The sequence below is a fragment of the Dipodomys merriami genome, unplaced genomic scaffold, assembly GCF_024711535.1.
Source record: "Dipodomys merriami isolate MVZ:Mamm:240054 unplaced genomic scaffold, mDipMer1.0.p SCAF_52, whole genome shotgun sequence".
Lineage (NCBI taxonomy): Eukaryota > Metazoa > Chordata > Mammalia > Rodentia > Heteromyidae > Dipodomys > Dipodomys merriami.
Genome location: NW_027206091.1, coordinates 3,791,914 through 3,806,145, shown reverse-complemented (window position 1 = coordinate 3,806,145; position 14,232 = coordinate 3,791,914). Strand labels below are relative to the sequence as shown.

Here is a 14,232-nt window from a genome sequence, read left to right as displayed (position 1 = left end):
ATTTGTCATATATATAGTATGTGCATATGTTTATATATATGTATATATACATATATACATATATGTATATATGTATATATGTACATATATATGTATATATACATATATATAAACATATACACACACTTTTTTTTTAAGAGAAGCCCAAGCAGGAAAGTCTGTGAGACTCTTATCTACAGTAAACTACCAAAAAATCTGGAAGTGGAGCTGTGGCTCAAGTGATAGAGTACTAGCCTTGAGCAAATGAAGCTCAGGGACAGCACCCAGGCCCTGAATTTTCAAACCCTGCCACAAAAAGAGAGAGTATAATTTGGTTAATGAATTGCAAACTTTACCTTCTCTGCTTGGTTGCCCTTTTCCTTGTATGGGGAAATATAAGTTCCTTGGTTTACTTTAAGTTGGCAACAGAAGTTCACAAAGGGCCTTGTGAGCAGTGAGTTACCATTAAATGGGTGTGCCTGGATAACTCCACAAAACTCATGAATGACAAAGTCCTCATGAAGACAGCCAATATTTGGGTGCAAAAGTGAATATTCCTACTAATGAAATAGCTATGCCATTTTCCAGACTTCAACCTGTGTGTGTGTGGCAGGGTAGGGGGCTTGAACTCAAGGCTGGTGCCCTACCACTTGAGCCACAGCTCCACTTCTTGCTTTTTGCTGGTTCATTGGAGAGAAGAGTCCCATGGACTTTTCTGCTCAGGATAAGCTTTGAACCATGATCCTCAGATCTCAGCCTCCTGAATAACTAGAATGATGGCACCAGCTCCAACTTTAATCTTGAAAATGTACATGGCTTGCCAAGAGGCAGAATCTGCTCACACAGACATAGTTGCATGCCCATGTGTTCCAGTGAATTTAGGGAAGTGATGTAACCTTTAAGGAAAAAGTACCTCTTGGTACACAATTATTGTGTCCTGAAGTTCAGATTCTCCCCTTCCACCTTGAAACCAAACAAGCCAGCTACTTGCCATCCTAGCCATTCAGGAGGCTAAGATCTGAGGATTGCAGTTCAAAGTCCATCCAGGTAGGAAAAGGTGTGAGGCTCTTATCTTCAACACTAAAATGCCAGATGTGGAGGTATGGTTCAAGTGGTAGAGCACTAGCCTTGAATGAAAAAGCCAAGGGACAGCACTCAGGCCCTGAGTTCAAGCCCCAGGACTAGCACAAAGCTCCAAATAGGTATGAATGAAGTGGCAAAACCTCTTGCCCTTTTCTAGTTTCTTAAGTCACAGACACCCTCCCCCCCTCCTTGTATTTGTTCTGTATGTGTAGCCCGGGGGTTCTCATACACTGTGTACCATTGGACCACAGTATCGGGGAGGCTCTAGGCTGGAAGGTCAAGGGGTAGATCTAATGCAGTTTGTGTTTGCCTCAAATCTGATTCTCAATGGGTGGGGCTTGTTGTCATTTCATGTGGGATAGATTGGGGGGTGAGAGGAAGGGAGAGAAGTCAGCAGGAAACAGGATTGTCAGCCCCCGCGCAGAGCAGTGAAATGCATTTTTAGTTCATTGGGGTCCCCCAAATCTACCACCAGCAGACAGGATGCCCCCCCAAGAACGTTGGGGCTGGTGAGAAAGGAGCTGTTGTCAGAAGTGGGAATTGGGAGGAAATGGTGGATGGGAAGCCTGAAGTGGTGGTGGGGATTAAGACAAGGAATTAAGCATCCCACAAGGAGAAATGGAGAAAGAACTGGGGGCTAGGTTCGTGCAAACGGGAGGGTGAGAATCCACAGAGGTCTCTTCTGCACTTGAGAAATGATCACTGGAGAGCCATTCAGGAAATCCACCCCCTTGCTTTACAAGAGGAAATGTTTCCCCTGTCTTCCAGCTTAAAGCCCTGCCCACCCCCCAGTCAGGGCAATTGAGACCCACCCCCCAGTGGAAGGAAGGGAGAAGCCAGATTCCTGCCTAAATGGCTCCAAGGAGACTTCTGGTCTGTCCGTTCAAGATAGATGTGGTGTTCTGTGTTTGGGGTTTTTGTTTGTTTTGGGTTTTGGTTTTGTGCACGCACCCTCCCTCTTTTGTATTTCTTCACCTTCCCCCACGCCCAAGTCAGGCCCTCAGAGAGCAGCCCCCATCCTAGACACACCCCACGTGTCAGTGATGCGTCTATGATGTGCGTGAATTGGGAGTTATGGCTGAGCAATACTGGGGACAATGGCCCTCAGTCCTGAGCAGAGAGACCTTGGATTCATCCACCTTCTTTACACCCACTTCCCCTGGAACAGTTGATAATCACAAATCAGTGATAATCACAAATGAAGATGAGACTCTCTCAGAGCCCCGCCCCTCTCTCTTTTCTGGAACTGGGTATGGTAGCCTAAGCCCTTCAGCGCCCCCCCCTTGTCCACAAATTATCTGCCTGTCTGGCACCCCCACCCAAATCAGGAACTCCTTCTCTTGTGGCAAGTTCATGAATCGTTGCTAAGAGATTCCTGACCCTTCCCCACACTCTCCCCTCTCCCAGATGAATGGGGAAACTGGATCCATAAGTTTTTAAATGTCCAAAAGAAATGTCAAGGGGTGGGATGGAAAGGTGTCGTGGAAATGGATTAACATAATGACTCCAAACTGTACTAATGTTTCACAGCTTTTTTTTTATTTGCAATAAGACCAAGATAAGTTATTGAAGCATTTTCTTTTAGTATTGTTTTACATTCCATTCATAAATGACCTAACTTGTAACTCAGTATACAGCACATTTAAAGATATAGTTTGAACACGTATTCAGGAAAGCTACAATTATGATAACTTACATGCCTTCATTACCAGGAATGCCTTAATATATCTTCTAATTATTTCAACAATACTCTATTCCAAAAGCACACGAAAAAACCCAGTACAAGTTTACATATAATATTTGTTGTTGTTGTTGTTACTTCTATCACCATTTTGAAATTGTAAATGTCAAGGTGTTGTTTGCTGGCATTTCATTGTCATCTGTTTCCTGGTTAATAAAGATGGACCTGACACAATATTAAACTAGCAATATTTCAGCTTAAATACTATGGAGAAAGAGAATTACTGTACTTTTCTGTAGTCTTCTAAAGCATTTTACAAAGTACATGACAATCAGACACAAGCGATAGGTGGTGACAAGACTGTCTCGTGGGTGGGGTGGGGGACCCCCCTCTTCTAAGCCAAGGTGAGCTGATCAGACCCCTTCTAACTAGGCCCCCCACTCCACACACACACACACACACACACACACACACACACACACACACACACACACACACACACACACACACACACAGGTCAAGGGACCTGCAGTCCACTAGCATTTGTCACTCAGGATTTACGACTTTCAGGGAATTTTCTCTCCCGTTTAAGTTACTAAGCCTATGCAAACCATGATTAATGGTAGAACATATGGGCCAGTATTTTTAGCCTCTTCTATTCTCTGCTACACATACTGTAGGTTGGTGTGCGTGTATATACACATACCTATGCAAATAGTAATTATTTATTCAACACACATATGTGTATACATTCTTCTCTTGACTTTACACGATTAACAAGCTGCAGATAAACCACCAAAGAGCACGAACAGACAAGAGCAAGTCCAGAGAGACCGACTAGGACAGGGGTGGGGTAGGGCTGTCACTTACCTGCAAGAAAACACGTAGATTTATTAAGCAGTTCAGAAATCATTCGGCATAAAGGCATTTGAAAGCAAGGGCAGGGGCCAAATCTCCAAATTGTTTAATGGAATAATGATACTAAATAATATGATATTTATTTTTTTTAAAAAAAGAATTTGGTCCTTGTCATTTCTGGCAAAAGCAAGAGAAGTCTACCTGATTAGAGCAGGTTAGCAATTAGACCTAGAGGTGCTGTTGATTAGCCCTGAAGTAATAGGAGGTAATTACTACTTATTTGAAATCTGGGTCTTGCCTACAACATCTGAATTTTTTTCTTAAAAAAAAAATGAACCTGATTCCTTGTACAGCTGACATGTGGTCTGATTGTGTGTGTGTGTGCATGTGTGTGTGTGTGCATGTGTGTGTGTGTGTGTACATGTGCCAGTCCTAGGGCTTGAACTCAGAGCCTGTGTGCTGTCTCTGAACTCTTTTACTCAAGGCTGGTGTTCTACCACTTGACCTCCACTTCTATCTTTTTGGTAGCTAATTGTTAATAAGCATCTCAGACTTTCCTGACCAGGTTGGCTTCGAACTGTGATCCTCAGATCTCAGCCACCTGAGTAGCTAAGGATGACAGATGTGAGCCACCAAATTACCTGACTCCATTCCATCTCTAAGAAGTTGGATGCCCAGGAGATTTGTACCCACCATAGGACACAAATGGAGTCACAGTATCCGAATTTGAGATGGTGTTAATTAACTACACTGGCTTGGATAGCCAGTGTAGGCTGCATTTTACCAGGAGTATATCTGTCCTGTCAACACTCTTAGATCCTCTCCTCTTTCCTAATCTTTTTTAAAACATCACTTTTGTATTATCTTTAGTTATACAAAAGAGTTGTCTTTTCATGGAAGAGTTCATGAGTATAGTGTATCTTGATCAATGTCACCTCTTTCAACATTTTCACCTATTGCTCCCCTACCCACCCGTGCCCTACTCTTCTGAATTTTGTAGGATATACATTGGATTATTGATTGCATCCCCCCCCACCTTCTTCTCTTCATTGATTTACTGCTTTTTCCCCTACCCTGCTCCACCCCCTTTGAGTATCTGCTTCCTGTCACTTATTTTGCTGAACTTTAATTTTGCCTTTCTAAGAAATGACACTATTTGAGATCTCCCTTCAGTTTATCATATTTCAGTTAATCCATTTGTATTCCTTGCAATCTTAACTTACTACCAGGATAGGGAAAGAAAAAACATGCACATATTTCAAACCTAAGAGTTTAGTTGCTCTTTTCTCTCTCACCATCTTTTATTCTGTGTATTAGGTTTCTCGTGATCCAAAAAGAATATGGACACAAGCTACCAAAATAAAAGCTATGAGACTCTTCTACTTGGGAAACACTGTTGATTCAAACAATAGTGTTTGGAGAAGAAAGAGAGAGAGATGGGAGGGAGGGGGAGGAAGGAAGGAAGGAAGGAAGGGAGGGAGGGAGGGAGGGAGGGAGGGAGGGAGGGAGGGAGGAAGGAAGGAAAGGTAAGAAAGAAGGAAAGAAAAGGCCAGGAATTGAAAGGAGCATAAACAAGGCTAAATGTCACCAAGGTTTGCTGCTTTACAGACACCATCCATTTTTGTTTGTTCTGAAATGAAGAGTGGACCATTTGGCAAATACAATGGCATTCACACAACAGTTTTGTCATCCTGTGGTGCAAATGACATCACATCTGTGCAATTCCTGCTAAATGGAAAAAGATGAAAGAGGAGAAGGAAGAGGAAGAGGAGAAAGAAAGAAAGAGAGAGAGAGAGAGAGAAAGAAAGAAAGAGAGACAAAGAAGGAAGGAAGGAAGGAAAGAAGGAGAAGCAGAGGAAGAAGAGAAGGAGGAGAAAAGATTTTGAGAGGGTGTTTGCCAATCAAGGGGGCTATAAGAGGCTCATGCCTGTCATCCTAGCTACTCAGGAGGCTGAGATCTGAGGATTGAGGTTCAAAGTCAGCCCAGGTAGGAAAGTCTATGAGACTCTTATCTCCAATAAACTACTCAGAAAAAGCCTAAAGTGGCTCTGTGGCTCAAATGGTAGAGCACTTGCCTTGAGCAAAATGAAGATCAGGGGCAGTTCACAGACCCTAAATTCAAGCCCCAGGACCAGCACAAAAAAAGGAGAGTGGGTGGGCTACGGCTTTTTCAAATATGGTGCCCACAGCATGCTCTGGAAGGAGAGGAAGGAGGGCAGGAGGCCAGCCCACCAGAGGGTGACGGCTTCTAAAGAGGTCAGGAAGGATGTCACCTGGGCTGTGTCCCAAGAGTTAAAGAGAAAAATCCCCAGCCATGAAGCAGCTGGCAGGGCAGGGCAGGCAAATGGGATGGTGATTTGTATGTATTACAAAGGTTCTGCCCTTGGACTTCCTGACAGGCCTAATGGCCCAGGCTACACAGCTGGAATATCAACCTGTGGACCCAACCTATGTCAGGAAACATGCAAGAGCATGCAGGATCTCAGCTGGTGGTATAGTCAGTGGTCAAACAGTGAGTGGGAAATGACGTGTTCTCCACTACCTTGGAAGCTAATCTGTGTGAAATACCTCATAGATTAAAAAGGAGAAGCCGGGTGCTGGTGACTCTTACCTGTCATCCTAGCTACTCAGGAGGCTGAGATCTAAGGATTGGGGTTCAAAGCCAGTCTGGGCAGGAAAGTCCATGAGACTGTTATCTCCAATGAATCAGCAGAAAGCCAGAAGTGGAGCAGTGACTCAAGTGGCAGAGTGACAATCCTGAGTGAAAAAAGCTAAGGAATAGTGCTCAAGCCTTGAGTTCAAGCCACAGCACCAGCACAAAACTGACAGAATAAAAAGGAAGGAAGGAAGGAAGGAAGGAAGGGAGGGAGGGAGGGAGAGAGGGAGGGAGGGAGGGACTGCTAACTTGGCTCTGAATAAAGGTTGTAACATGAGAGCAAACAGGCAAAGATCTTCTGGGCTACCTCTCCCCCTGGATAACTTCCCCGTTTTGGGTTGGCTGAGTTTAGTATGGGGCTCCTCTACTCTTGGCAGGCTTCAGATTCTGTGGTTCTCTTCCTTTGCTGTTTTTCTAATTTAACTTCCTTCCTTAGACCGTCCCAGAAAAGAAAAACAGTGTCTCCTCAGGTAGCATATCACAGTGTAAGGTCAGGATATCTAAGCACTTATATAATCCATTCTCACACCTCAGTCCTGGCTGCCTTAGAGGGCTTTTCCTCATCTACCCTTGCTTGGGTAGAAAATGAAATGAGTGCCAGGTGCTTGTGGTTCCCGTTTGTCATCCTAGTTACTCAGGAGTCTGACATCTGAGGATTGAGGATCAAAGCCAGGCAGCAAAGTCTGGTAGATTCTTATCTCCAATGAAGCAGCAAAATGCCAAGAGCGGAGGTATGGCTCAAGTGGTTGAGCACCTGCCTTGAGTGAAAAAGCCCAGTGAGAATGTGAGGCCCTGAGTTCAAGCTCCAGGACAGGCACACATACTCACAAATGTAACCACTGTTACAAGATGTTCTCTTGGCAGACAAAATAAAAAGAAACAGTTACCTGGAAGGGGGCATGGAAGACACAAGGACATAAAATGTATTCCTAGCATGTTGAAGGCAAGTTAAGATCTGTATTCGGGTTGGGCGCTGGTCTGGTGGCTCACCCTGTAATCCTGGCTACTCAGAAGGATGAGATCTGAGAATCATGGTTCAAAGCCAGCCCGGATAGACACATCTACTAGACTTATCTCCAATGAACCACTAAAAAGTTGTAAGTGGAGCTGTGGCTCAGGTGGTAGAGTTGCAGCCTTGAGTGAAAAAGCTAAGGGACAGCGCCCGGCCCTGAGTTCAAGCCAAGTACACACACATACACACACACACAACAACAACAACAACAACAACAACAACGTTAAACTTTTTTCAGAGGAGAGTTATGTAACAAGAACAAACCTTCCTACTCTAACAACTCTTGTGTCCCCTAGCTTCATCCAAAGGGGCCCAACCCTCCTCTCAAGGTTGTCTTTAACATTATCTCCCACACAGTAAGCATACCACTCTCTGTGGAGAAAGATCTCCAGAGAACTGGCAACCAACTGGCTAGGGTGAACTTTTCCCTTAGCTCTCCCTTCTACACTCAAAGCAGAAAAGCACCAGCACTACCTGATCAGGACCCATGGTTAGGAACTCAAAGCCATGATACCAAAGAGTGGAAGACCAGAGTTTTTAAGAGGCAACCTTGTAATACTAAAGACTTTGGAGGTGAGATCTGTAACCCAGGAGGAAGAAGAAGTCATATTCTTCCCCTCAGTGGGTGTGACAGAGGCTGCTGAGCTTTGTAGAGTCTTTAGGGTGAAGGGAAATTCCCCTGATGTGTCTTCCAGTGCTTTCTGTACCAACTGCCCCCCAACCATGTGAATTGAGTCCTTTCTTAAACAAAGGGAACCTAGCTCTTCCCATAAACTTGTTCCAAGGGATCCTATGTGGGGATCTGAGGTTACTAACTATATAAGCCAGGCTCCAAAATCTATCTACCCAGGCTGGACACCCGTGGTTCACTCACACCTGTCATCCTAGCTACTCAGGAGGTTGAGATCTGAGGATCATGCTCTGAGGCAGAAAATTCCATGGGACCCTTATATCCAACGAACCACAAAAACCTAGAAGTGGAACTGTGGCTCAAGTGGTAGAACACTAGCCTTGAGCACAAAAGCTAAGGAACAGTGCTCATGACCTGAGTTCAAGCCCCAGGACTATCAAGAAAATAAAATAAATCTATCCAGATGGGGAATACAGATTTGTCAAATCCAAGCTTGATCAGGAAAGACAAGCTTTCAACCTGGTAGACGAGTTTGAAAACCCACACCTACTTTAACTGGAGCACCCCCCCCCAAAAAAGGAATTAAATGTTAGGAATATTTTATGCTTTGGACCAATATTATTTTTACCCTTGTAAAGTAAAGCCAAAGGAGGTAGGAAGAGGAGAGTATATAACTTACAACTGTGAGGTGGTACTTCTTGTAATGTTACAGAGACAGTGAACTTGACTGAGGGAAAAAATGATAACTTATTAATATGACATTTTCCTCTGCGATATTAACTCTTGGCAAGGATGACTCTACTGGGCTTTTGGGGGACCTGATACAGCACCAATATCAGTGACCACATGAAGAGATCGCAATTAATCTGGCTCAATTTTGACCACAGGAGGATGAGAGTTGGGCAGGCTCCTCCTGGTGATCAGCGTGGGGTGTCAACACTTTAAGGAAAATATAAGAAGAGACGACCTTCTTCCTTCCTTCCTTCCTTGCTTCCTTCCTTCCTTCCTTCCTTGCTTCCTTCCTTCCTTCCTTCCTTGCTTCCTTCCTTCTTTCCTTGCTTCCTTCCTTCCTTTTTTCCTCCTTCCCCTCCTTCCTTCTTTCCTTTGTTCCTTTCTTCACTCTTCTTCCCTCCCTCTACCTCCCTCCCTTCTTGTCCTCCCTTTCTTGTCCTTCTTCTCCTCCCTTTTCCTCCTTCTTTTTCTTCCTTCCTTCCTTCCTTCCCCTCCCTCCCTCCCTCCCTCCTTCCTTCCTTCCTTGCTTCCTTGCTTCCTTCCTTCCTTCCTTCCTTCCTTCCTTCCTTCCTTCCTTCCTTGCTTCCTCCCTCCTCTCCAAAGATGAAGTAAAACCTCAGAAATCCACTCATAAATCAAAGGTGGAAATGTGCCATTGTCATTTGTTGCTGGTGGAGATGTTTGGGGCTGCTGTCAAAGAACCCCATACACTGAGCTCTTTAGAAGTTGCTTCCCAATGATAGCCAAAGACTATGTAAATAAACTGCAGGTCCCATGCTCTCTAGAAACAGGTATCTTGTAGTTAGAAGTTGTTTTATGACTGTTTTTAGCTGGAGAAGCAGCCCAGGGGAAGCCTTCTAGTCTGGCTGGCCTAAGGATGTTCTTCCTCCTTTGAAATGTCAGGTCACAGTGTATATTCCAGACTGTCACCCATAGGGCTAGAAGGGGTGACCGGAGTTTTTTGTATACCACAGGAAGGGCAGGAGTATGTGATCAGATGCTAATGGAGGAGAGGGTGAGAAGTATTCAAGAGCATGTTCCTCAAAAACAAGAATTCATCAGCTAGGTGCCAGTGGTTCACGCCTGCGATCCTAGCTACTCAGGAGGCAGAGATCTGAAGATCAAAGTTCAAAGCCAGCCCAGGCAAGAAAGTCGGTGAGACTCTTATCTCCAGCAAACCACCAGAAAACCGCAAGTAGAGCTATAGTTCAAAGTGGTAGAATGCTGGTCTTAAGCAAAAGCTCAGGGATAGCACACAAGCCTTGAGTTCAAGCTCCAGGACCTGCACAAACTGGTGCCCAGGGACACTAATTGGTCAGGCTTCCTCAAGGCAAGCAAGCAGCCTTTCTTCAGCCTTGAGAGGAAGATAGGGAAATTAATCGAGATAATATGAGCTCATTTCAATAGTAATGAGCTTATAGGCCTGTCAGAGTTTGATCATCTCTGATACATTGATTTCTGGCAGGAACTGTGGTCCTCCTACATAGGCGGTAGAAAGAACTAAAAATAGACTTTAAAAAAATATCCCCACACAACAGCTCAAAAGAAACCACCTCCCCACCCCAGTCACAAAGTTAAAACAATAATGAAAGAAGAAGAAAATTTAAATGTTGGTCCTTCTGAAGAAAAAGGGAAAAAACTGTACTGACATAATACCCTTTTCTTCCCCTGTTAAATATTGCTTTTAACAGCTTCAAAAGTAATGAACTGTACGTGGCTAAAAATAGAAGTAGGGTACTGGGTAATAGGGGCCTTGCAAACCATTCAGCAGAGGGGCTGTCAATATTTTTTTTGAGCTGTCAGAAATCCATTTAGTGATTTTTGACAATTCAAAAAAATATTTCTGACTGCTTGATCCAGTGCTTAGTGAATTAGAGAAGGAAAGAGGAGAGAAATATATCAATTTAAATTATAAATCCAGAGTCTAGCTTCCTAAATCCGGCTCTGTGTTAAAAGAAGCCTCAAGAGGCTAAGATTCAGAAATAGTCTCCTATTTCTATACTCGGTCCTTTCTTTTGTTCCTTTCTTTCTTCCTTCTTTCCTTACTCTTTTCTTCCTTTCCTTCCTTCCTCCTTTTTTCTCTTCCTTTCCTTCCCTCCCTTCCTTTCCCTCCCTCCCTCCTTCCTTCCTTCCTTCATGTTTCTTACTTTCTTCCTTCTGTCCTCCTTTCTTCCTTCATTTTTCCTACCCAGTCTCTCTTCTTTCCTATCACAGATGAAGTCACATCCTAAATTAAAGATGAAATACAGGTACCATGATCATTTGTTGCCCCAGATAAGCATCAGGAATATTTGGGGGCCAGTATCAAAGGCCACCGTGTAGTGAACTGCTCTTTGGAGTTGGACTTTCAAATAGGAATGTGGGGACCATGAGAATGACATTGATCCTCTCAGCCCGTCAGTCTCAACATCCACTTAATCCAGTTCAAGGCTTCACATTGAGGATGATGTATAAAAATCTGGAATTACTCGAGGGAGTGGTGGCGGGGGTGGGGGGGTGGGGGGGTGGGTATTCTTTCAGGAGATAAAGACTTGCTAATAATTTACTACAAGATTGGACAGGCATAGATCCAAGACACTTAAGGAGTTCACAACACTGCTCATCAGAGACTTCACAATGTGCATTTCAGTTTAGACCAACAGACAGAAAGACAGACAGACAAACAGACACGGACAGAAGGCAACAGTGGAAGGCCAAAGTCAGGGTAACTGTCATTTGGTATGTCTAAATATGAGTCACAAACACCCACAAACCATCTCCTATTTGGAGAGAGGGCCTGTTCTATTTTTCTACACTGTGATTTTGTAGGATGATGATTTTTTGCAACCTCTGTAAGTCAATCCAGGTGAACTTTAAGGAAGCAGATTTAGTTTAGCAAATCAGTAAGTTCTCCTTAGGCATTGTGTGCATATGGATATTTCCACATGTCCCTTTTCTGTTTGTTTTTAAAGTGGTTTATTATTATTATTATTGTTAATATTTCCCTCCTCAATGTTATGGACGAAAAACCAGGAGCAATTCACACAGAGACCCATCCTACATGAGCATAGGCATTTTGAAAGCATTCTAATACAGATTAGACCACCAAAGTATGCATTTTCAAACTTCTCAGTTGAGACCCACTTTTCTGATTGTCTACATTGCATAATACAACATTGCGGTTTTATTGGCGTTCTTTTTTTTTCCTTCAAATTCTTTTCTTTGAGGTTCAAATTAAAATTCGCTAATGAGTACATCTACCTCACATTATATATATATATATTTATATATATATATATATTTATATTTTTCAATACACCATTCAGCTCTGATGTGTTGGGAAATGAACCGAAGGAAGAGGAATCTAAAACTTACCACACAAGTCTGGCCTCTTGATATATCCAGAATTTGCTGTGTTGCCCGCCAGCCCATTAAAGGCGGCTAAGCCATCAGAACTGAAGGTCCTGAGGACTGAGAGCATGTTCACGGGCTTCTCCGGCTTTGCCAGTCCTGCGGTGGCGTCCTGGCTTGTCTGAAGAGCACCCTGGCTGAGCCACTGCTTCTCCGACGTTGGGGCTAACGGTGAGCCCAGGCCCTGGATGGGCTGAGGGACACCGGAGGGCATCAGGCTGTCCCCGCTGTCACTGCCGCTGTCCTTGCCCAGGGCAGGCAGGGACTTATTTATGATTTCCGGCTCAGTTTCGATCTCCTCTTCTTTGAAAGAGTCCATATCCTCAGAGGAGGTGATGTCTGAGAGGTCATCCATAGTGGTTTTATTCGTGGCTTCGGGGATCAAAATTGGGGTATCATCTTCGGGGTGAGACTTCCCATCAGGATTCTTATTAGAGCAGGAACCGGTGACCCCCGAGCCCACCATGCTGGGGTACACGCCAAATTGTTTATAGAAGTCTGATGGGAAGTTAGTAAACGCAGGGTCCACGTGGCTAGGCCACGGAGCACTCTTGGGATCCCCCAGGGTCTCTTTGGCCTGTCCGTGACTCAACTTCTCAGAAGTTGCTTCTAGACAGCCCACCGTGCTAGAAAGACTCATCTCTTTGTTGGATTGTACTGTAGCCATCTTGCTGGCTTCTCGGGTCTGTTCTTTGCAGTTACCTGCTGCCCCCGAGGCGGGTTCTTTGCGTTTTGCTTTGCCCAGGTGGTTAGCCTGAAGGTGCAGAGCCATGAGCTCCATGGATGAAGTAGTAAAGGCACAAAACAAGCAGCCGTGCCAGGCTATGCTGTCTTGAACCGTTACAGATGAGCCTGGGAGAGAGGCAGCATCTGGCCGCACGGATAAGTCCAGAGGCTCATACTGAGATTTCTCAGATTTCTTCTGGGAAGGCTTCCCGCTGCCTTTCTCCTCACCACCTTCCACCGTGTGCACTTTCATAGAAGAAGGGACGTCTGACAAGGCTTTGTCCTTCCCGTCTTTCTTCTTCAAGCTGCTGAGGACAAAGCTGTCCATGAACGCTTGCAGGGACCCTTGGAAGTTCACGCCGTTGCTCAAGATGCTCTGATAAGCTCTTCCGATCTCAGAGAAATGGGTACTTTTGGAAGGGAGGTCAGTACCTTTCAGGGTGTCTGAAGGGGTCTCTGAAGACATACTGGCAGCCGGCCCCAAGGAATCTCCGGAGGACAGCATCCCTGAGGTCCACTGCTGAGAGGCAGGTCCCCCTCTGAAGTCAATTCCGGGGAGCCCCTTGAAAGTGCCCCTTAGGATGTCTGGCCTGATAAACAAAGATGCTTTGTTGGACATCTCATCCCGGGGGTCTTGACTGGGGGCCTGTCCAGGGAGTGGTCCGGCTCCATTCTGTCTCTCGCGATGATGTCGTTCTAAGTGGTATTTTAAGGATGCTGACTGGGTACCAGCGTAATCACAATGTGGACATTTATATGGTTTCTCACCTGTAAGATATTAGTAGAAGGAAGAGGAGAGAGAGAGAGAGGGAAAAAAGTGTTTATCTCATTGTGGTATGCAGGCTAGAAGGATCCAAATGGGTTCTTTGAAACAAAGCAGCTAATAATTAGTTAGAGAACAACTGTTTTTGTTTCCCTTTTTTTTAAATAGAAGAATAATTCGTACTCTTAAGCTTTTTTAATGATTTTGTACCATTTGGGACTATTCAGGAATGACATACGATCTACACACAATTAGCTATCTTTTTCTTTATCTAACATGTGAAAATGGCTGTAGGTTTAAAAGCTATGATTATGAAAATTAAGCATAATAATTTCAACCACAGTGATCATTAAAAGTAGAAGTTTCTGAAGACAAAGTATATAACCAATGGGTGGCTGCAATATTTTTTGTATATATATATGTATATATATATATAAGAGCTCTAAAATTTGTTTAAATTATACACATGGAAACCATTTTTAAACCTAAAAATTTTTTATGGCACCGTTACGCAAGACTGAAATGAATGATTTAAGTCTTGCACTGCAGTAAATCATGGATATAATTAGCAAATGGCATACTGCACAAGTAATTTATCATTATTTGGAGGGCACCATTCCAGACGGGCTGAGATAGCTGGAGACTTACTGCATTGTTTCTAAATAAAGAACTATAAATACCGATTCTATAAAATATTAATATCATTACAGTGCGTGGTGAT

General features: G+C 44.0%; 1 protein-coding gene across 8 annotated transcripts in view; it reads right to left on the bottom strand.

The window, feature by feature from the left end:
• Positions 1-14,232, bottom strand: part of Znf536 (zinc finger protein 536) — a 456,162-nt gene that overhangs the window by 134,657 nt on the left and 307,273 nt on the right. For 7 of the 8 annotated variants that reach the window (XM_069998524.1, XM_069998529.1, XM_069998526.1 and 4 more), the window contains one exon: positions 11,987-13,516. In XM_069998524.1, coding sequence (XP_069854625.1) covers positions 11,987-13,516 — 1,530 coding nt within the window. Of the gene's footprint in view, positions 1-2,594; positions 3,614-11,986; positions 13,517-14,232 lie in introns of those variants that run through there. The other variant, XM_069998530.1, reaches the window with a different exon arrangement.